General features: G+C 36.9%; 1 protein-coding gene across 1 annotated transcript in view; it reads left to right on the top strand.

Moving 5' to 3' along the window:
- adamts6 (ADAM metallopeptidase with thrombospondin type 1 motif, 6) overlaps positions 1–23054 on the top strand; it is a 94200-nt gene that overhangs the window by 3943 nt on the left and 67203 nt on the right. The window contains exons 4-10 of the mRNA XM_051910974.1: positions 1496–1860; positions 7535–7703; positions 7923–8140; positions 8272–8355; positions 9414–9559; positions 17354–17397; positions 22144–22249. Of these exons, the coding sequence (XP_051766934.1) occupies positions 1496–1860; positions 7535–7703; positions 7923–8140; positions 8272–8355; positions 9414–9559; positions 17354–17397; positions 22144–22249 (1132 nt within the window). The remainder of the gene's footprint in view (positions 1–1495; positions 1861–7534; positions 7704–7922; positions 8141–8271; positions 8356–9413; positions 9560–17353; positions 17398–22143; positions 22250–23054) is intronic.

Consider the following 23054-nt stretch of genomic DNA (forward strand, 5'->3'; position numbering starts at 1 on the left):
TACTTTTTAGCAGTTTTGGTAATTGACACTGTAACTATGACACTGTATGCTCTTAATTTTGACTGCAAAAACGCATTTTGTGTGAACTGGCCCTAACTAGTTACAAAAATAATGAGAGAATAATGACACTGACATATATCCTCATCTGCCAGCATATACTAAAACAGGACAACTCAAGATGCAGGTTAGTGGAATGGAAAAAAACCCTGCAAGGTCTAGAGACGTTTTTTTAAAGGTTAACTTTTTTTACACCTAATTTTTAGAATAACGTGTCATGCCCAATACACTGCAAAAGACACAAGCACAATGGTCAAACTGTAATAATGGGTGTGGAATCAGCAGGCAGGGAAGCAGATCTAATGGCTCATTTCCACCGAGCGGTATGGTTCAGTACAGTACAGTACGGTATACGATTTTTGCCGTTTCCATTGTCAGAAGTTGTGAATGGTACCCTAATTCTGAACCGTACCGTAACACTTTTTTGGGACTCTTTCATTGAGGTACCTAGCACAATAGTACCAAAAGGGTGGAGCTACACTCACTGCAGAATGTTGATTGGTTGACAGAGAATCGTCACTTGCACGTGCTACAAGGGGAATGACAACACAATACCGTTGCAACACAGTGGGTAATTTTTGGCTGTTTTTCCTTGCAGCCTTCAGCCTTTGCTCAAACAAAGCTACTGTATGTCCTCTATTGTTGTTTACTGTCACCTTCTTCACATGAGAATGATGTGGATCGCTACTTTCCAGCATACACCACACCTATCAAGTAAGGGTACTGTTGGCGGTGGAAACGCAAGCCGGATCAGAGTTTACCATCCCTAATCGTACTGTACTGCACTGAACTGAACCGTACCACTGAACCATAACGAGGGGGCGAGGTTAATGGGAAACACCTGGGGAACTAATGAACTTGAAAAACTACAAAGAACTACAAAGCAAAACACATGACAGGAAATAACAAAAAGTCTACAAACACGCAGGTAATATATGACACAAATGCGTCCATCTAGAATGTTTACATAGAAACTATGGAATAGCAGCGCAGTGGAATGGAAAAGCGTGTTCGGTCTAACAGAAGATCAAAGCCTTTGCAAAAAGTCAACAGCATTCATGCACGTCTTTCAAAAAAAAAAAAAAAAAAAATTAATTATGTTTTTTTGTTGTTGTTGTTTCTTTGACTACACACTCTCTGACCACCCAAAAACGACTTGTGACCCACTTTTGGGTCATGACCTACCAGTTGAGAAACACTGCTCTTAAGGATTTGTAAGAGAAACATTAGAAACAAAGTTGCTACTAGAATTAAAATGTAACTGAAACTCAGTCTTCTGAGCTGTGAAAGATCAACCTCTGAGCAATTAAACCTTACTCTGAGCACACCTGCCTCATACAATACTGAAATTGCTTGTTGATTTTTGGTTTCCTATGATTACCCTCTCCTTTGTTTTGCTCACTGTTATCTGCTTCACTTTATTCCCCAAAACAAAAAGCGGAATTCCTATCCACGCTGGAGCACTATCAGCTAACAGTACCAGTGCGGGTGAACGAGAGGGGCCAGTTCATGAGTTACACTGTGAAACATTACAGGCCCGGTCGGCGGCGACGTGGGCTGGACCAGGCTGAGCTGGACCACACTGAGACCAGGCTTTTTTACAAACTCTCAGCCTACGGCAAGCACTTTCACCTGAACCTGACACTCAACCCCAATCTGGTTTCTAAACATTTCACAGTAGAGTACTGGGGCAAAGACGGACTAGACTGGCAGCATTCAGTGGTCGATAACTGCCACTATGCTGGATATCTACTGGATCAATATAGCACTACAAAAGTGGCATTGAGCAACTGCAAAGGCTTGGTGAGTACAACAGATTTTAAAACATCTTCATGCTTTTGGGTGTATGAGAAGGTAAGTATGCTGTTTTTCTCCAAAATACCTCAGGAAAAGGCACACTGTTTTCTGCATAAAAGAACAGATTGGAAATTGTACATTCACACAGGGATATGAAAGCATGCTGGCCAATGACATGTGGAATATGCATTGCATTTTATTGCCCACATATCTAAAGATATTCAGCTGAAGTGTTTACTTCCTCAAAGGCCCCCTTATTTGCTGACTTAGCCTTTTTAATGTGACTGATATGCTGTCCTTACTGTGGATGAATATTTCTAAACCATGAGAATATGTGCTATTACTTTTAGTGATCGACTTATGATCTTCATCTGGCAAAGAAATAGGTGAAAAATGCTTTACTTTGCACACAGCAACCACTCACAATGCCTTAGAAAAAGTAACCGCATTGCAATGACTCTGAATAGTCTGAGAACGATCTTAATAACTGCGTAGCAAAAATCTAGTTATAGCCGAAGTGTGTAATTCTGCAAAAGTAAAGGTTGTTGTCAAACAGGTTTCCTAAACACTCTGCTATTGGTTGGACAAACCGATAGTCCCTCCCAACACTCACAGCATTGGTTGAGTCAATGTTGCTGTGCAGGGAAGCTGATTCCCTTTCTTGAGAATCAACCTACAAATGGCTTCTTTGTAGTTGTCTATTAAGCCTATTAATCTCAGATGGGAGACAGGATTTTGACATTGAAAAATGCAGCTCATTGTCCATGTCAATGTCTTGCTCAGCAGTTTAACTCCAGAGCTTCAGGCCAGCGTCCAGAATGAGTCAGCGTGTCTACATTACATTAATAAAGCTTAGGCAGCTTCAAGAAACTCATGCCTCATGTGTGACTAACACGAAAGATAGAGAGAGAAGAGAGAGAGAGCTTAAAGCACCTCGTGTGTGTTGCTGCCAGAGTTCTTATCTATGTCCCTGTCTCTGTGTACACGGCTGCTTCTGCTCACTGTTAAGTGACTGCTGAGTGACAGCAAAATATTAGCTTAGCTATCTCTCTGCATCGGGCTTGAATCCCTCCTGCACCTGCAAGCCCGTTGCCAGCTGATTCCTATCCCACACTGAGCATTTCATCTGGAGGGGACTTTGACGTTGCTTGACTAAACCGCACTCTACACGGTTGCTGTGAAACATGGCTTTCTGTGATGCAATGTGATTATCGTAATATTAGATCATGGCTCTGACTAGTATAAACTAGTGTGACATTTCAAATTGCCTTGACAACTAACTTCTGTAACTACTAACAACTAAAATGCTTTTAATGCTACACAGCTTAACAGCTTAGCATGTTAAGGCAATAAAAAAAATGTTTTGAATGCCCCTGTCAAGTAGGGATGTGCAAGACTGTTCGACAAGTTGATTAAACGATACTGCTGCTGCTATTCAACTCGGAAATTCTAGTCATTTTACTTTTTTTTCCTTTTTTTTTTTCACATTTAATATTTTACAAAGGCTACGTTTAAAGGTGCAATGTATAAAATTTAGGAGGATCTATTGACAGAAATGCAATACAATATACATAACTGTTTTGAGAGGTGTATAAAGACCTTACATAATGAACCGTTATGTATTTATTACCTTAGAATGAGCCATTTCTATCTACATACACCGCGGGTCCCCCCTCCATGTCAAGTCGTCATTTTGCGCCGGCATGTTTCTACAGTAACCCTAAATGGACAAACTGCTCTACAGAGTGCATTTCGTCACTATGTTCGTTGGTGTTTTTAGAGGCAGCTTGCATCGTCACTACGTTGAATACGCACAAAGAAGTAGTAGTAGTAGTAGTCGTCTGGTTTATTAGAAGCATAGACCGTTCTTTGTTAGAAGTAAGAAGAAACCTCATTGCTTGACTGGCTACTCTGCTGTCTCAGACAATGACATTTTTGTCTTTGTTTTAGCCACCATAGCTTCTCCGAAAGGGAGGGTTACTGCTAGATGCCGCTAAAATTTACACACTGCACCTTTAAATTACCGTCATGTTAATGTTACATTTTAAAATTAATATATTATTTTGAAAAGTGTATATCTGGAGTGGAAAACAAAATCATTTCATTTCACCTCAGATTGTATGCATTCGTTTTCACTCACGGCGTGTTTAGAGAAATGGGACTAGTCGACTAGTTGGTCGCAAAATTTTTGTTTAAACGTTAATGAAGTTAGTCATTGCGCACATCCCTACTGTCAAATAGCATGTATAAAATCTGTTTCTGGATTCTGGATGGTCACTTCAAAAAGAAAAGAGTCTTTGCATGACATTTTGCATCTTTTTTTTTCTGAAAAAATTCAGATAAACGCATATTGTGTGACTTCCACTGCATGGACAAATAAAAAACATTCAGACATTTTTTTCAAAAGATCATCTTTTGTGTTCCAAAGAACGTAATACAGGTTTAGAACAACAAATTGTGAACTTTAGCTTTAACACAGCTACCTTAAGTTACCTTTATCTACTTTTCCAAATGGTAGCTTTACTGTAGTTTAAATACTTTAAATTATGAGTAGCTTGTATCTTGGCAAGATTCAATTTTAAAGTAACTTTCCCAACACTTGAACCTAGATAGAATTTGTGCATGTTGTGTTTTTAACTTGACGAGAGACTGAGGGGAAAATTCTCAAGAGCGCCGGCCCTGTGCAATTACCTTAAACTGGTGTGTTCATGTGGGAGGACAGGCCTCGATATTAGATTCCACCCTGGTATCAGCAGCACCCTCGCATAAATCTATGAGAATTTAGAGTGGCTCTGCTGGTCCTGAGGCATTTCCTGCAGTCACTGTGTCTGCGTGCAAACACAAAACCTTCTCTCTAAACTACTCTGCAGACCTATAGTTTCAGGAGTTCAGTAAATAGCAAGCCTGTAGAGAGTTTTACCTGAACCCCTCAGTTAGATATTGCAAAAGATTAACAAAATAATGATTTAGACCAGTTTCAATACACCTCAGGATCTCTCAGCAGCATTTGTGACATGGTGTTGGTCACCACAATAAATCATACAGGTGTAAACAGGGTCTAAAACGTTTGGAGCTTATTTTGTCCATTAGATCGAAAGATCTGAAAAAAAAAACATACATTTACCCACAGACCCTCCCCTCGAAGAAATCAGGACAGAAGTGGTAGTGGACAGAAATACTAGGTGTAAATGGGAATGTCTCCCTCGTCTACTTGTGATCCGATTGACCAAAACGCATATTAATACCAGGTGTAAACGTGACCTTAGACCAGGGATAGGCAACTTCCGTCCTGGAGTGCCGCTCTCCTGCAGAGTTTAGCTCCAACCCTGAATAAGAAAAACTCACCTGCCTGTAGCCTTAGTAATCCTGAAGACAATGATTAGCTTGTTTAGGTGTGTTTGATTATGGTTGGAGCTAAGCTCTGCAGGACAGCGGCACTCCAGGGCTGCATCCGAAATCCTAGGCAGCTGACTTGTTGCCTCGCTGCCTTATCAGGCAATGACTTGTAATGCAGCGTCTGTGCATGAAGGCATCTCACGATTGATGATTTCAGACAGACCTCTGAGGCAGTGTAACAATTTAATGATCTACAGCAAAATAGCGTGAGCTTTGGTGAGAACTAAACAAATATTTAATTACTACAGTAGTAATTTCTCGCTAGAAATTACATCAAAAGTGGAAAATGTTGGTCAAAAACGTACATTTACACACAAACTGACCAGCAAACGCAACTTTCGGACACCATCTTTATTTTTCTAGCTCAACTGTCAAAGAATGGAATGCGCAGGATTGTGGGATATCTGTGCTGCCTTCAAAAATCGATCAGATTAAGGTATCTCAGGAAACAGGAAGTGAAGCTAACATTGGATTCAATGCCTTGATGCCTTCCTACCTTGAAATGTGTCCTCTGAAGGCAGCATCTTCCAGTTTTCGGATTTAGCCCAGGACTGATGTTGCCTATCCCTGCCTTAGACTGTGGCCCTGTTAACACCTGGTATTAAGATGCGTTTTACCAGGTGTAAACAGGGCCTTTGATCAGTCCTGTGACGGACAGTTTTGGCTCAATTACACTTTTCGTGAGAAAAAAAATTCCCATATTCAGTTACTGTGTTTTGGCTTTATAGGTCTGTATAATAGAATGAAAATTATATTCGTCAAAATGTACAGCTACTTTTAAATGGTCATCAATGGAAAAGGAGGCTCTTTGCTCACAGAAAATGGTGTAGTTACAGCATCTACCTGGAGGGGCTATCTGCTGACCTAACAGGCTAACCAGCAAAAACAAGCAAAAACATTTTTTACAGTAATGCACTTACTATGAAAATCTATGAGAAAAGACATTGCAGAGGGATGGTTGTTTCATATTGATGGTCTATTGGCTAAGTTCCCTGTGTCTGTAAAGGTTGAAAAGTCCTGCTCTATGTTAACACTTTTGTTTTGTCTTTAGACTAAAATATCAAAAACTGTAACATTTATTCTGGTCTATTGTTTTGCCCCATATACTTCCATTGTAAGTGACTTGTTGTAAACATAATGTTGAGCTTTTTTATTTTTATTTTTTTTACAAACTAAGGGACAAGAGTCAATTCTTTTTATTCACAAATGCTGTCAATAGATCTTAATTGAGATTGTTTTAGGACATACCAGGCATCTATCTTTCCATTTCACGTTTTTGGCCACATAAGAGAGTCCTATATGACCCCAACCAGTCAATTAATCTAATATCATGCATCACAACTGAACTCATGTAAGCTTGATCTTTCCCAATGGCTGGGATCAAAACTCATTCTGAAAGTAAACGCAAAATCAACCAGATAACTGACAGTAAAGCTTTAGTTTGTAGTACATGAGAAAGTCCAATCATCTCTGCTTTATCGGGTCTGTAATATTAGCTTTTTACCATAATTCCCCTTTAGTTAGAATGGAGAATGAGACGGTTGCAATGATGCTAAAATGTTATTTTATTATTGTTGAAGCCAAAAGTACTGGCTCACCTTACTTCATAAATTGAGATCTCTGCATTGCCTCAGTCATTTTATTGAAACCAAAAATGGAAACAATCCTTTGAATGCTTCAGCAGTTTTCGCTGTGCATCACACAGCATACGGCTTATATCAACTGCGCTTTTGTTTTGTGTGTGCAGCGTTTGCTATTTCTTTGTAAAGATTTAATTGGTCTCATTGTGGAGTTTTACAGACTTGGAGAACATGCCAGAGCTTTTTTTTTTTTTTTTCTCCTTTTTTCCTACAAACACATTTTTGAGGCACTTTTTGAATTTATGTTAAATTGGGGGTGTTCAAGGGCACAGATCTGTGTGCTTTGGTTCCTGTCCAGGTAATTACGGCGTTGTTCTTTATGTAATTGGTGGTTTTGAGTGATTTATCTCATTGATTTGTATTGTGGCATGTTTTAGCATTTGCTTGCAATGCTGAATGATATGAATTACTTGAAATAATATGAGTTATAATTATCTGTGTTCTGGTATGTGTTTTAACAGCGTGAACTTAAGAGACTATTTGTAGAGACGATAAGCATGTGATACATACATTAAAATGCATTATTTTACAACCTTGTCCTTGATATTGCAGATGGAATATTTCAAAGGTTGTCAATGAACGTGTTTTCTTGCTTTTCCTCTCTGCTTTTTGAGTAACCTATCATTTTCTCTTTTCTTATCAAGCATGGTGTCATAACCACAGAGGATGAGCAATATTTAATAGAGCCATTAAAAAATATATCCAGAAATTTCAGTGATGTCAACCACGAAGGACAACCACATGTTATTTATAAAAAGACTTCCATTCCTTCTCCACAAAAGCCAAGCGAGGAGTTCAGCTGTGGTGTTTCAGGTTGGTAAACCTCCATTTGGCCACATTGTGACATAAACAGCTATAGATAGCAGTTTAGGAAATGATGGTCAGTGGTTCAGGTTTGGCTGGAAGTCTCTGCAAACAGCCTCGGCATGAATGTTGAGTGAAGATCTAATCTAAAGTTCAGCTGAATCTCATTTTACTAAAAACTGAACTGCTAATAAATCTCTTTTTGATAAAAAAAATTGTTTTCTCTAGACCTCACAATAAACAGGACACCCTGCTACGATACCAATCCTGAAGCAACCCCACCTTACCCAGTCTCGGGCGGCGACAGCTCGACGAGTAGCCACCGCCAGCGCCGTTCCGTCAGTTCTGAACGCTTTGTGGAGACCCTAGTGGTGGCGGACAAAATGATGGTTGGCTACCACGGTCGCAAAGACATCGAGCACTACATCCTGTCCGTAATGAATATTGTAAGTTTGGTCCTACTTTTCTCATGCGTGTTTGTCTCAAATGCATGTTTCATTCCTTTTTAAGGGTACGTCGGAAGAACTCGAACAGCATTTGGCTGACTTTGTGTCTTTTCTTCTTTTCTGGAGGTCAGGTTGCCAAACTTTACCGTGATGCCAGTCTTGGAAACGTTGTGAACATTATTGTAACCCGACTGATTGTTCTGACAGAAGATCAGGTCAGTGTTTTAATGTGATGCAAAAGTTTTAATGTTAATGTGATTCAGAAGTCTTAAAGGGATAGTTCACCCAAAATGACAATTCTGTCATTGTTTAAAATTCAAAATTCATTTTGTTCGTACGACTTACTTTCTTCTTTGGAACACAAAAGATTATATTTTTTACGTTCATCTGTTTGAAAATCAGTGGGGTCCAATATTGTTTTTGGACCCGATTGACTTTCATTGTATGGACAAAAAACAATGATACATTTTTGTGTTCCACAGAAAAAAGAAAGTCATACAGGTTTGGAATGACATGAGAATGAGTAAATGATAACCAAATTTTTATATTTTGGGGTGAACTATCCCTTTAATGGTGATGCTTTTTTTTTTTTTTTTTTTTTGCATTGATCTACAAAAACAAACCGTTTAAACAGTTTACAGCTGCAATTTGGTTTTTCAAAAGGTCATTGTTTTTCAGCAGTACTTCCCAAGATTAGGCTAGGTGACATTTTCTCCCTAGTCTCACGCACATGCTTACTATTCATCGTTCTTGTCTTTTGTCTGCGTTAGCATTAAATGAGTGTGAGCTCATAGTATTTTTAGAAGCTTAGAATCACACCTCACAGTAGTCTGCTGTTTTATTGGCCTGAATAAGACAGATAGAATCATGAATCGTCTGACCACTTTTAAAGATAAAAGTTATTCGAACAGATATGCCTAGACATTGTCCCTCAGGGAAACTTTGTAAAAGATTTCACGTTAATGTCTTAAATGAGAGAGCCAGGGCGTTTGTCTATGTTTTTTTTTCGTTTTTTTTGTTCTTGGAAGAGTCAAATAACTCTTCTCAGACTGGGAAACCAACCAAAAGATCCAACTACCACAAAGATGATGTCATTAGAGCTACAATTCACATTGTACCAGCCAAATAATATATATAATATATTATATAAAATAATAATTAAACAAACTGAAGTGTCCTTTGTTATATTGTGACTTCATTTCAACGTGCTGTGGGTCAGATTGTGTCATCTCAAACAAAGTTTGATATGTTACATTGGTGTTCTGTGTTGCAGCCCAACTTGGAGATAAACCACCATGCAGACAAATCTCTAGACAGCTTCTGTAAATGGCAGAAATCCATTCTTTCTCATCAGGGAGATGGAAACAGTATCCCAGAGAATGGGATTGCCCATCACGACAATGCTGTTCTCATTACAAGGTCGGTTACTATTAATTCCATCTGATTTTAGGGGTAGTTAATGATTGAGGTTGGGAATATGGTTAGAACTATGTTTGTTTGAAAGGAATGTTCTTCCAGAGCCAAGATGTTGATCCAGAAACACAACCTACTTGGTCACCAACACTTCATCTGTTTAAAATCATGTTTGATGACAAACATTCATTTAGCCAATATTTGATAGATTAGGTTAGTATTGTTACCTTTCCATTAATTTTTTTACATTTTCATTGTCTGTTGAATTTGTGTAATGTTGCTGTTTAAGCATGAAAAAGGTCTGCAAAGTTATATAGCACAAAGGAACTTATTATCAGTGTGTGCCTCCACTGTAATCTTGGGTTTTCTTGCAGAAACAAACACATCACAATATTCTTCATTTAATTAATTCCTACTTAATCGTACGCAAAATAAAGGGGCGAGGCCTGGTTGAGTGAGTTAGTTGTAACTCGTGGTTATGGTAAGGGGCGTGACATTTTCCAAACACATTGAAAGCGGTTGACCAATCACAACACACTGGTCCAGCCGACCAATCAGAGCACATTGCACTTTTCAGGAGAAGCTTCATAGAGACAGGAACTAAACAGAGCGTTACTGACAGATGGAAGAGAGGTGCTGCAACAATGTAAAATATGTGGAAAATAGTGTGTCTTTTTTAACATTCAAGCATGAAAACCTGTTCTAGTAGACCCCAAAAACAAAATCAAGACTGTAAAAGGGCATAATAACCCCTTTAAGAACTAATGTTTAAACCACCATCACCTGGAATTGTCATTACAATTGCTTCCATGAAACCCCAGCAAACTAAACATGTCAACATCTTGTTGAAAATTGTTTTTATTGATTTTGTTGACTGGAGGTTGTCTTTTTTATTTCAGTCCATGTTGTTAAACACACACCCTTGTTAAAACCCTGCCGTAATTCATATTTATCCAGAAGCCAAAAACGTCTTACAGTAGTTTGTTTCAGTGATTAGTTTGTGGGCGATCAGTCTGTTAAATGGCAGACAGCTCTGCAATTTTACATTTTTTTTTTTTTACTAACTTCCTCAATTTAGCTAAATTAGAGAAGAAAGGCTTGTTTTAGGGCTAGCTGACATTTTGGCATTCAAGTTTGACAGTTTGTACTGGAAACATATATTGGGTGGGTCATTTACAACTGAGACTAAACTGGTTATTAATGTCATTGTTAATTGCTGTTCACTGACGCATGACTGTGTGGTTTGGACAGGTGTGAGCCTTGACGCTGTCAGCTGATACTGTAGACGTCACTCCTTGAGCAGAGGTTACTGGATATTTCTATTTATACATATAATTTGTTTAACTTCTTAGTGTTTTGCTAAACACGTAGAGGCCAAACACCTTTTCGAAATAACTGAAACAGGCGGTGTGTCTGATGCTAGTCTACAGAAAGTTTCATTTTAGATTTATTTCTTCTGAACAGACAGATATCTGCCAAAGTAAGCCGGGCGGTAAACAACTAGCTGTTGTCCTGTGAATTTCTGGCAGACTGGTTTTGAGTCTGGCAAACAAATGCTGCTGGTTCGCCGCTATAAATGGATTTCATTCTGAATTAAATGCAGCTTTAAACTTTAGTTAGAGAGTTTTTCTTTTAGAAAAAGAGGGAAACCTTTGTGTGAGTCTTGTGTTGTCTTATTCTACATGTGGTGGATGAATTGACATTTCATATTTCAGTTAAATATAAATGACTCCAAAGTTCAAATTGTATTCTTTGGGTCTACGGCTATTGTTTTATGAGATCTGTTCTGATTATTTGAGGCTTTGCTCAAGAAAATGAACAATAGTTTAAGTAAAACAATGGATAGCTATTATATCCAAAGCCGAGAATGCTCATTAGATCCCAAGTCGATGTGTGGAACCTATATATACAGACATGCAGATTTTTTTTGGTGTCTCCAACTCTAATCTGTTTAGTTTTTTGTAGTCTGAACAGACAAACCACATGTTTATAAACTTGATCCAGACCACAATGATATGTGGTTTGCAATCTGTCTCAGTCTAAATGTTCAGATTGGATTTCTTTAAGGAAAGAAATAATGAAATTTATTTATTTATTTATTAAAAATAAAGTATTTTTTCATCACTCTGGACACATTCTTGATGTAATGGATTATGTAACATTGTAGTTACTTTGTACATGACTTGTAGTTACTGTACGTAGTGAATGTCTGAGTTTTTTTTGGACTCAGCTGCATACCATTATATGCATAAATACGCTTATGAGAAAAATGTCATGATAGACATGAGCAAAGTTTCAGTGTCAGCTACTGTTCTATTAGAAAATCATTTGACATACACCAGACATCAACTACAATGTATGAATGAAAAGATCAGATTTCATCAGCTGTAAAATGAAAGTGTAGTCTGTCCAAGACTGGATTTGAAAAACAAATCTGATTTATAAGCCCTATTTACGTGAAGGCTAATATGCTGATTAGCTTTTTGCAGTTAGTGTATTATTAAGTACTCCTACAGTCCTGCGATTTTAATGACCGTAGCAGTGCTTAATTTGGAGACATTTATATTGGGTGAATTCATATATGACTAATGATAGCCTGGAGGAGAGCTTAACAAACAGAGTGATGTTTCCTCAAAAGCCTGTTAAAGTAAACTCACCAGCATACCATACAATGTAATATCTCTACTCATTAGCTCTCTAGCCAATTGTGATTATTTGTTTATGTTTGGTGTAAGCGAGCATCGCAACTTGTCATGCTATTAGTCACATTTACTAAAATTGTCTTGGAGTTTGCTGTAAAGTAACAATAGTTTATGAATTTTCAAAAAATCAAAAGTTGCAGTAGTTTATAAAGTTTACTAAAATTGTGACCGTTGCTGTAGTTTACGATTGTGATAGTTACAATTGTTTATGAAATTTACTATAATATTTAGCCAAAATATCACTATGTAATCTACCATAATATCACATTTCAAGTAAACTTTGTAAACTGCTGCAACTATTACAATTTTAGTAACTTTGTAATTTTTTAAAAATTATCTTAATTTTAGTAAACTATCACACTTTTAATAAACTTTAACGTAATAAATGTTAATGAACGCAATAATCCCATTTATAGTATACCTCTAAACCAGGGGTATTCAATTGAAGTTCCAATAGGTCCGGTCTCTATATTTCCGTCCAAGTGGAGGTCCGGACAACACTTTTTTGGAACAGTTATACATTTCCATCAGGGCAGCCGTAGTACTTTGTAAAAAAAAAAAAAAAAAATCCTAAACACTCAAAATAGTCATCGAAGATGAGAATCTTGGGCCCTGAGAGTCAAAGCAGTGATGTCTAAATATTTTTACCAATATTTATCAAAAAAAGTAAATATTTCTTCCAACTGGATACGAATATAAAAAGATTACATCAGATGGTTTATCAGGCAATTTTTTTATTTTATTTATTTATATTTACCTTCAGACACCTATGGCACATAGAAGACCTTGGGACTGAGGAAACATACAGGGGGTGCAGAGTTTACCTCTTAAGAAAAGTATGGACCATTTTTATATTGTGCTCAAAGTAATAACTAAAAAATAACTAAAAACAAACAACGTACATAATCTAATAATCAAATCCCTCATCATGAGGACAAAACAAAATTAACTAGCAATTTCAAAGTTTTTTGTCTTCCCTTGCTATCTCTAAATCATTTTCCAAATTATAACATTGTTTATTATGCAGTGCTCTTAATATGCTGATTAATATTGCTAAATGTATGGGAAAAAAACTAAATGTTTAAAGGTGCCATGTGTTAACTTGTCACAAACCTGGTTTAGCTAAATGGTTGGAGTCATCTGTATGTTAGATAGAAATAATTGTATTTGCTGCATTCTCGTTTCTGCTACTGTTGTTAAAATAACCGCGTCATCTGTAGCTTTAAATGTGGCGCTTTACGTCTTTAGCGGGAGACAGAAGCAATGTGCCAAGGGATTGAATGAAGCTCATTTGGCTCTAGAAAAAAAAAATATTAGAGGATGTAGCAGCGAAAGATCATTACCGTAAACAACCCTGAGCGCTTGTGGTGTGAAGAGCTCCGTTGTTTTGACGCGCTGATCTGTAAAATGGCACAGCTATGTCCCTGGTCCGTGGTCTGGATGGAACTAAGCGGTCCACCATTTGAATACCACTGCTCTAAACTATTGTAGCTATCACAATTTTAGTAAACATTGTAACTATTCTAAATTGTAGTACAATTTATGACAATTTTAGTCAAATTTGGAAATAGTTACAACTTTCACAATTGTAGCAACATACAACATTCCTCATATACCGCACTTTGTGACGTTCACTATGTAGTTTGGTAATTTATGAAGTTTGTAGCTAATGAAGTTTACAAGAGTATGATAGTTTTGGTAGCTTATTTAATTTACTTAATTCAGTTACTAAAAGTGTTCATTTCAATAGTTTACAAAGTTTACTAAAATTCCAGTAGCTGCTGTAGTTTACAAAATTTAGTAATATTGTGATAGTTAAGAAGCTAAGAAATGACATTGCACTCATAGTAGACATTATTATATATCCATATATTTGTAGTAAAAATGAATTTCAATTCAGCAGAGGTCATATGGATAGTTTCGTGTGGTCAGCTGTCCTGCTCATTGGGTGGCTCAGAGTTGTAATTATTTAGACAGAAGCTTTCGAGTGATAGCATTTGCCACATTTGCTGCAGTACCACTGCGGGTACATGAGGAAGAAATATTAGCAGGATAAAGACCACGTCATCCTGACGGACGGTCCATTCTGACCTCTTCAGCGATGTTTTTCCAGTCCTAGACTTTTGGCCGGAGCTTGACGGGGGGATGCAATATTGCTTGTTTGGAACACGATCCATTGCGAGAGCTGAGGGAAATTAAAGTAACTAAATCAAAATAAATCGATGTCCAAATGAGGTCAGCTTCTCGACACAAGTTCATGAGACAGTACCTAATGCTAGTGGAGTTTGCTCTGCTTGGGGAGTCGTGGGATGAGGAGGGAGCCACTAAAATTGAATTTGCATTGTCCTCGGTTTTCTAATACATTAAAAGCCCGTCTTCAAGGCAGAGATCTTGTTCATCATTTCTTGTGTATGCCATGTATGCAATTTCTTTTATATTATTATTGAATTATCAGTACAGTATATACATCAATTAGACAAGCGAAACAGTGGGTCAGTTACACACACACACACACACACACACACACACACACACAGGTTTGTGTTTGTGAATTGTGGGGACATTCCATAGGCGTAATGGTTTTTATACTGTACAAACCGTATTTTCTATCGCCCTACACTACCCCTACTACAGAACCTACCCATCACAGAAAACTGTGCACATTTTTACTTTCTCACAAAAACTCATTCTGTATGATTTATAAGCCTTTTGAAAAATGAGGACATGGGGTAATGTTCTCATAAGTCACCCTCTCCTTGTAATACTAATGTCATACCCATGTCATTGGTATTACATTTAAACTTACAGATAAAGCATTTAATAAGGTATTGGTTATACATACAGCTTTAGCAATTTGATGTCATGCTAATGTTACATAGTTTATTACAAGTTGTGGTTGCTAAGGCATGTACCACTATTAATATTTTTCAAAACCTATAATACTGTTATAGCGGGTTGAGTACAGCACTGAATATACTGAGTTCAGTACAAGTTCAGTCGACCGTATTTGTGGTATAATGTTGATTACCATCGAAAATTTAACTTAAAAAAAAAGAGAATTAAGTTTACAGTCATGTAATACAGTGAAAGGGGCTATTTTATGGAGGGTTTGAATGCAGAAATGTGAAATGTATGATTGTATGAAATCACTTACATTTAATTATTCTGTTAAAACCTGTGCATTTAAGCTTGTCAATTTTTACAGTCATTTTATATGTTTAGGTGTTACAAAGTTATAAAATTGGATATAACTTTACACAGAAAAGGTTAATAAGAGATTTATTAAGAGATGCATTATTTTATTGTGGCTATACTATTGAAACCCTTACAAATAGGCTCCATTTACTTCCATTGTAGTTTCCTCAGGAGGGACAAGTTGAAATTAATTTTTGTGATAATATGCCACAACACTATGGCACAAATGATACTTCAAATCACACAGCTTGTTGAGGAACTTACAATGATAAATGAAAAAAATCCATAGACTTACACTGAAGAAAGGTCCTGAGCAATATCTAGTGGCCAGACTTTCATAGAGAGGCTCTTTTGACTTGGCTAAGTAAGGTACCACCTAGCAACTGCACAGCTACAGGGCAACAACCACTTAGAACACCTTAGTAATTGCATAGTAACACCCTGGCAACCACTCACAACATCTTAGCATTGTGGCAGCATGTTTTGCATCAGCAAGTACCACTCATATTTTCTTAAGAAAATCTAATTGAGTTTATATGAGCGTGATCTCACAATGAATTTACGTTTTTCACATTTATACAAATTGTATAGGAAGCATCTTACTTGCTTATAAACTGTGCAAATGAGCACAAAGAAACCCTTGTTTTGATTATTTATTTTTTTGGCTGCAATATTCCAGTATGATTTTCCAGATTCAAAGATCTTTTGGCTCCTCTGAGCCTTTTCAGCTGCCACAGTAAACAAAGCACATGGATATCTTCAGATCGACACCAAAATAGAAGGCCGATAGGAACTTTCCAACTACCAGTCTGACTGAATACGTGCATAACGTCTGCGCCCCCAAGCCCCTGACGCAAAACACAAAGCTTCTAAGATAGTTTAATATGATTCAGATCAGGCACTGCGTCTTTCCTCTGCGCTGAGGACAATGTCAAACAAAGCTTGGCTGCCTGCCTTTGACCAGACTCAGCAGACCAAACTGCTTGTGATATTTTTCAGGAGGTGTTAAATGCCCCATTTGGGGAATAAGAAAATATTTGGCATTCTTTTATATAGGCCTGCCGTCGAAAATGTCAGCCGACTGATGACAAGTCCCATTGGGGAAAAAAAAGAGTTTAGGTTACAAAATAAACAACAACAACACATACAAAGAAAAAAAAAAAAATGAGGCAAGCATGAACAGATGTTAAGTTAGTGGATGCTGTCAATAATATGTGGGTAATATATTTTGAATATATTGCATTAAGGTGGGGTCACATTAGCGAAATTTCTGCAAAATTTTGCAGGGCAAAAGAGGGCCATTGTCTGTTGTCAGTAGTGTAGCGACACATGAAGCACAGCTCACACAGAAGTCACTTTCAGACCAAGCTGCTTTCTGTTTGTCAATGTGGCAAATTTATGCGATCAACTCGAAAAAATCCTCAGGAAGAAATCTTGCGCCCTCATGCGACAAATTCCAATAGAAATGATTGGATTTCACCCGTGAAATTTTGCAGAGCAGCAGTAAATATTACCACAACTTTAGTTTTAAGCATTAAAACTTACTTAAAAGAAGTAAAAGTAGTAATAAGTATTAAACTTCAACACGTAAATCCCATAAAATCTGCGTCACGGACATGACCCCTAAATGTGCTAATGTGTTGTGCTAATACCTACGATTTTCACTAGGTAGATGATAAAATGGGCTTATATAGAAGGAGTGTCCCAGGCCATATCTAGGGGACAGAATATCATAGAAGTTTGAGGGGATTCAAACCAGTAAACAATTACCCAGAAAACCTTAGCAGCCAGCGAGTTTTGCACAGGCAAACACCATTCACGTCTTTTTCATAAGTTACCACATGGAGTCACAATGAATTTCTGTCATCTAAAGACCTCACTTTTGATTTCTTCTTTCTTTTAGGTATGACATCTGCACCTATAAGAATAAACCCTGCGGTACTCTCGGTAAGTACCAGAATTGAATCCTAAGACCAAATATTCTTTGATTTAAACATACGCTGCTAAAAGCCAAATGCTACATGCTTTGTTTTACTGGTGTAACAAATAATTCTCCACGCTTACTGAGAAAGACTTCACTGCCTTGTCTTTATTGAGCTGTTTGGTGCTTTGGCTCACGTTGAGCTCAAACATGGCTCAAAGCCTGCCTGCCTCTACAGACATCGCTGTCTCTTGTTTCATTTTCTAACATTCCCACTTCTGTCTGCTACGGGACAGAGGTGTTTACCCCTCCCCTGGTTCAGCCAAAAAAGAAAAGGAGTGAAGAAAATTAGACTATACAGTATATAACAGAGAACAACATGATAAAAGAAGAATTAATATGTTTAAAGAAGTTGGAATAACTGAGAAAAAAGCAAACATTTGCGTTTTTTCCCCCCTAAATGGTCTGCAGGCAGTGTCAAAGCCTAGTCTTATCTGAACGAGCCTCCTCCAGGGCTGAACCGTATATCTTGGAAGTAATATTGTGACTCCAGGGGTGGTTTGACAGATTGACCGCATTCGTCACATTCCCCGGGTCCCTTTAATTGCCCTGGCATCTGCTCTGCTTCCTTGCTGTCCCCCTCCTCTTTCTCCACCTCCATCTCCACTTCAACACCCCCCACTCACCCAGAGGCATCGTCATGATCTCGGGTCAACGTGTTGCCCTCTGGGGGTCATCGCAGAGTGGGGATAATATCAACGCGACCCTCGGCTTAGGAAAACAATCTCCACCAATGAGCTTTCGAGTCAGCCTGGGCCCACTAGCCCTCTTTCGTCCTGTATCGCTTTCCTTTCTTACCCTTCTTGCCTCCAGTCGGTGTCTTATTAGCCTTTGATTTGCATGTCCGCTCTTGTTTGGGCCTCTGGATAAGGAAGATAAAGAGGCCAGAAGTGCTTTGTTGGAGTGATGGCTCTGAAACAGTCATAAGCCTCCCTTGGTATTCCATATTATTATGTAATATCTCTAATAATATTTTGCCCACTGGGAGGTCAGGTTTGACCGTTCCAGTACTCTTTTGTTATATTATCAACTTTAAAGTAGTAGTTCAACCTCAAATCTGTATTTCTCTTTTTTTCTGTGGACCAGGGGTTGGTTGGTTGGTTGGTTTGTTTAAAAATGCATTAAAATTCAGATAATACATCTTCAATAGAGCATGGTTTTAATTTCTGAATTAAAATTCTTTTTGATATGTGTGGAGAAGCAAAGTAGAAAATGTCAAGGTGATAGTCCTAATATCAATGAAGAAACACTTATTAAAAGAATGAAATTCTTGTTATTTATAGTTTAAAATAATTTTTTATTTTATTTTATCCTATAAAACTGATTATTAATATTTAAAAAAGCCCACGTGGTGCGAACAATGTCATGTGGTGCAGCCAACTTGCAGAAAACAATAATCTAAAAAAGACGCCGGAAGACTGTTAAATTATCAGATAATTTGACCTTTATATGAATTATGGCATAGTTAGTTCAGGCTGTAAAATGTCATGTAATTTGACTCCACAAAACTTAATGATATTTAAGAATAAATCATTCGTTATATTTGTAAAACATACTTTTTACTTTGAAAAATGTATTTAAAACCTTTTTTGAAAATCATGATTAAGATTAGTACACTCATGTATTGCAAGGTGTAAGGAAAATGTTATTACTGTTTACTTTTTTAGAATCATTAAATTGCTGCTTTTCTTGAAAATGGTAGAATTTTTTTTCTTTTTTTTTTCAAAACCATATAAAACCAATATGAATACAAAGAGTGCATTTCTAAGAACTTGGGATACATGTTTTACATTTTTCCATATACACTAAAAACATATTGTGTCAAGCCATAACACAAAAAAACAAAACAAAAAAACAGCATAAAAGTATCATAAAATGAGTCCATACAACTTGTGGTACAGTATATATTCTTAGTCATGTATGAGGGACATACCGGAATTTAAGTTATTCACTGATCATTTTCCAACATAGCTCTAAAATTTTATACAAACCTGTGCATTTTCAAACTTCAAGACATGTCAAGACATGTTAAGAACCTAAACAACATTGGCTCTCACATCTCTCTTAATGAATGTGATAAAACAATGAATGCAAAACGTTTACATTTACTTCTTGTTCTTTTAGTTCTTGTGCAGTACTATTATTAGCCCCCACAAGTAGGTACTTTTAAACCTTTCCAAGAATCTGTTGTTGAAATATTAACTTTAAAGGACCGAGGTCTCCATGTTCATTTCAGTTTGCAAAGATAAATTACCCACCACATGTTTGCATGTTTGATCCAATCAGAGGCCAGACCAAGCTACTTGGATCTTGGATGGTCCTGCACGCATCTAGCTTTAGGGTTTTGTGTTTTGCTCCCACCAATCACCAACAGATGTAATCTGGTGAGAATTGTTCTACTCTCCCAGGCTGGACAGAGGGGAAAAAAGAACTAAGAGACACCTGGATTTCGCAAAAGCCCATTTCCCCACTTCATAGCTTCAAGGGAACCCCCTCCCCTTAACAGAAGCAGCTGGCTTTGAGACTGTGAAGACTCAATCTTTGCTCCATCTTCTTCTTTGTCAGGAAGAAACATCTGATGTGTTTTGTAAAACATGATATTAAATTAAGACTTTTTAGGACAATTAAAATAGAATTATTAGTTAAATTTTGGTTTGTTCCTTACACATCTTATTGCTTCTAAAATATGGAATATAGTCATATGAACTACTGTTATGATAATTTTGTGGTCCATTTGCATCCTTTTTGATGCTTGAAAACCTCATTAATTGTAATTGTGTGGAAGAGTGACCAATTTCTCAAAATTTCTCTGTTTTTGTTCCAGAAATATGAATTTTTAATTTTTGAGTGAACTATTGTATTTTTTATGTATTTGTTGTCTTTTTGACATTATTTTCATCACAATTAAGCCACCAAATTATTTGTGGTGAAGGCAATCCCAGAACAAGCACAGTGGAAAAAATAATCAGAGACACCCGTAAGACTTTCTTTCATCTTCAGAACACAAATGAAGATATTTGTAATACAATCTGAGTGATTTCTGTTGCTCCATTGACAGCTACGCAACTACAAATTTGACGCTTCAAAAAGTTCATAAAGAGATCGTAAAACTAATCCATATGAATTGAGTGGTTTAGTCCAAATTTCCCGAAGAGACACAACCGCTTTATACGCTGAACAGATTTAATTTTGGATTTTATTTACATATAAACTTTCATCAACGCACACATCAGTTATGGTAAATGGAAGCTCAAACATGCTTGCTTGACTTGCGAGAACCGGTGAGGTTCATTCTTGTGTGTTACTCAAGCATGTACAGTTGAGCTTCTGTTTATGTTCGCTGATCAATGTATATTTGTGAATAAAAGCCTAAATTCAATCTGTTCATCATATAAAGCGATCATGTCTCTTCAGAAAATTTGGACTACACCACTCATTTCATATGGATTAGTTTTACGATCTCTTTATGAACTTTTTGAAGCATCAAAGTGGTAGTTGCTATCAATGGAGAGTACAGAACTGGCTCAGATTTTATTAAAAATGCCTTTATTTGTGTTCCGAAGATGAACGAAAGTCTTATGGGTTTGGAACAACACAAGGGTGAGTAAATGTTGATGGAATTTTCATTTTGGGGTGAACTTACCCTTTAATTCAAATTTATTCTTTAATTTTAAATAACTCAGATCTATTCAAATCCATACAGATTAAAATGGCTTAATCTAATTAAAACTGACTATTTTACCCAATTTTTTTTGTGTGTGTGTGTATTTTTTATGTTTATTAGAGTAATATGTTGTTTAGGTTATCAACATCTTAACCCAAACCTCTATTTAAATCAATTGTGAGTTGAGTCTCCAGTGTACTTCGCATTATGTTGTTTGTATGACATACAGTACGAGTTGCTGTCTATGGAGAGTGTTTTAAATCAGTCAATTATGATTATGATGTTTCATATCAGTCATGTTGCCTATGTAGTCAGTGGACAGAAAGATTTGAAAGTTTTGTGAGATTAAGTGCCCTATGCCAGTCCTGCCACACAGGTGTCTTGCTACAAAAGTTGCAACATAAAAACAAGAGTAGATTGAATGTTTCCTTCATTCCATATGAATTAAATAACAGGCCTGTTTATTTATGGCAAGGAAAATGACAGTGCAACATAACACTTAAAGAACAAACCTCTCAAAAAGACAAGTCTCTGTAGGCTGGGGACCAAAACACTGTCAGTAGTAAATTTCAGCTTATGTCGGTTTTGTGCTAATACCCAAAAATTGTCAAATAAATCTCATTTGGAACAAAACAAACAAAACAGGATTAAGAAAACAATGATTTCTTTGACTCTTGAAACCTTGAATAATGAAAACATCTATATTTTTAGGGGCACAAAGTGAAATGTTTTCTTGAATTCCGAGCTCTGGCTTGCATTACTAGGTGGTCCCTTGTTACCAGATGTAGAATTTATAAATCTAACCCCCTTGCCTAGACATTTTCCAGCTACAACATCAGTTGTTTTTTTATTTAATCGTCTAGCCGTCAGTGTTGACCCACCCCCTGGTGATTTAAAAAAACTTTCGCATAAACTTTTCACCAGTTTCAAGTTCAGTGGTTTCGAGGTTAATGTGAAGAATCTCATTTTATGGTGGTGACTCAGTGTAGCACTTCTACACCTTGACCTGACCTCATCTGTGTGTGTGTTTGTGTGTGTGTGTGGCCAGGTTTGGCGTCCGTAGCCGGAATGTGTGAGCCCGAGAGGAGCTGTAGTATTAATGAAGATATAGGCCTTGGCTCTGCCTTCACTATTGCACATGAGATCGGACACAAGTAAGTATATTTTCTCTTTCTATTTGTCTCTGTGTTCTGGCTGACCATTTGCATCAGTAAGATCAGTCTTATGGACACACATTGCAATTTGTTAATTGTTGTTAATTAGTGGTGTTTGCTAAGGCAAACATCACTTTCTATTGCTCACTAAGTAATTGAAGCCTTGTTTACAGTGAGTTTATACATTTGTGGTCCCTTTTTGTGGCGTATTTATCCATAGATTTAAATACCTAGGACAGGAAATAATTTGCAGATGAGTATACGAGAATGCTGCAAGCCAGATTAGAACTATTTTTTCCTGTATAAGCACCATAACTCAATGTTTTAATTCAAATTATGAAATTTTCTAAAATAAAACCTAAAAAGTAGTTTGATGGAATCTTTTGTTTCTATTATTGCCAAAGAAAATTATTTTTACAAAAGTGCTTATTTGAAAAACTTTTATTCGCCAAATAAATGTCATGTGGTGCAACCAACAAGCAGATACATGGAGATCCTCATGACTGTGTCAAAGTCTCTTAAAATATCAGATAATTTTAACTTTTTATAACAAGGCACAGGCTGTAAAATGTCATGTGGTGTGACTCAAACACTTTTCTTGATATTTATGAATAAATCATCTAATGATATTTGTAAAAAATACTTTTTATACTTGTTTATTTTTAGAAAAAATATTGATAAAGATGTGCACTCACATGTATTCAGGGTGTAAAGTGTTTCAAAGGCAACATGAATCCAAAGAGTGCATTTTAAGAATTTGTCACGTTTCTTAAACTAAATAAAAAAAAAAAATTAAAAAAAAGAT

The sequence above is a fragment of the Ctenopharyngodon idella genome, chromosome 10, assembly GCF_019924925.1.
Source record: "Ctenopharyngodon idella isolate HZGC_01 chromosome 10, HZGC01, whole genome shotgun sequence".
In the NCBI taxonomy this organism is placed as follows: domain Eukaryota; kingdom Metazoa; phylum Chordata; class Actinopteri; order Cypriniformes; family Xenocyprididae; genus Ctenopharyngodon; species Ctenopharyngodon idella.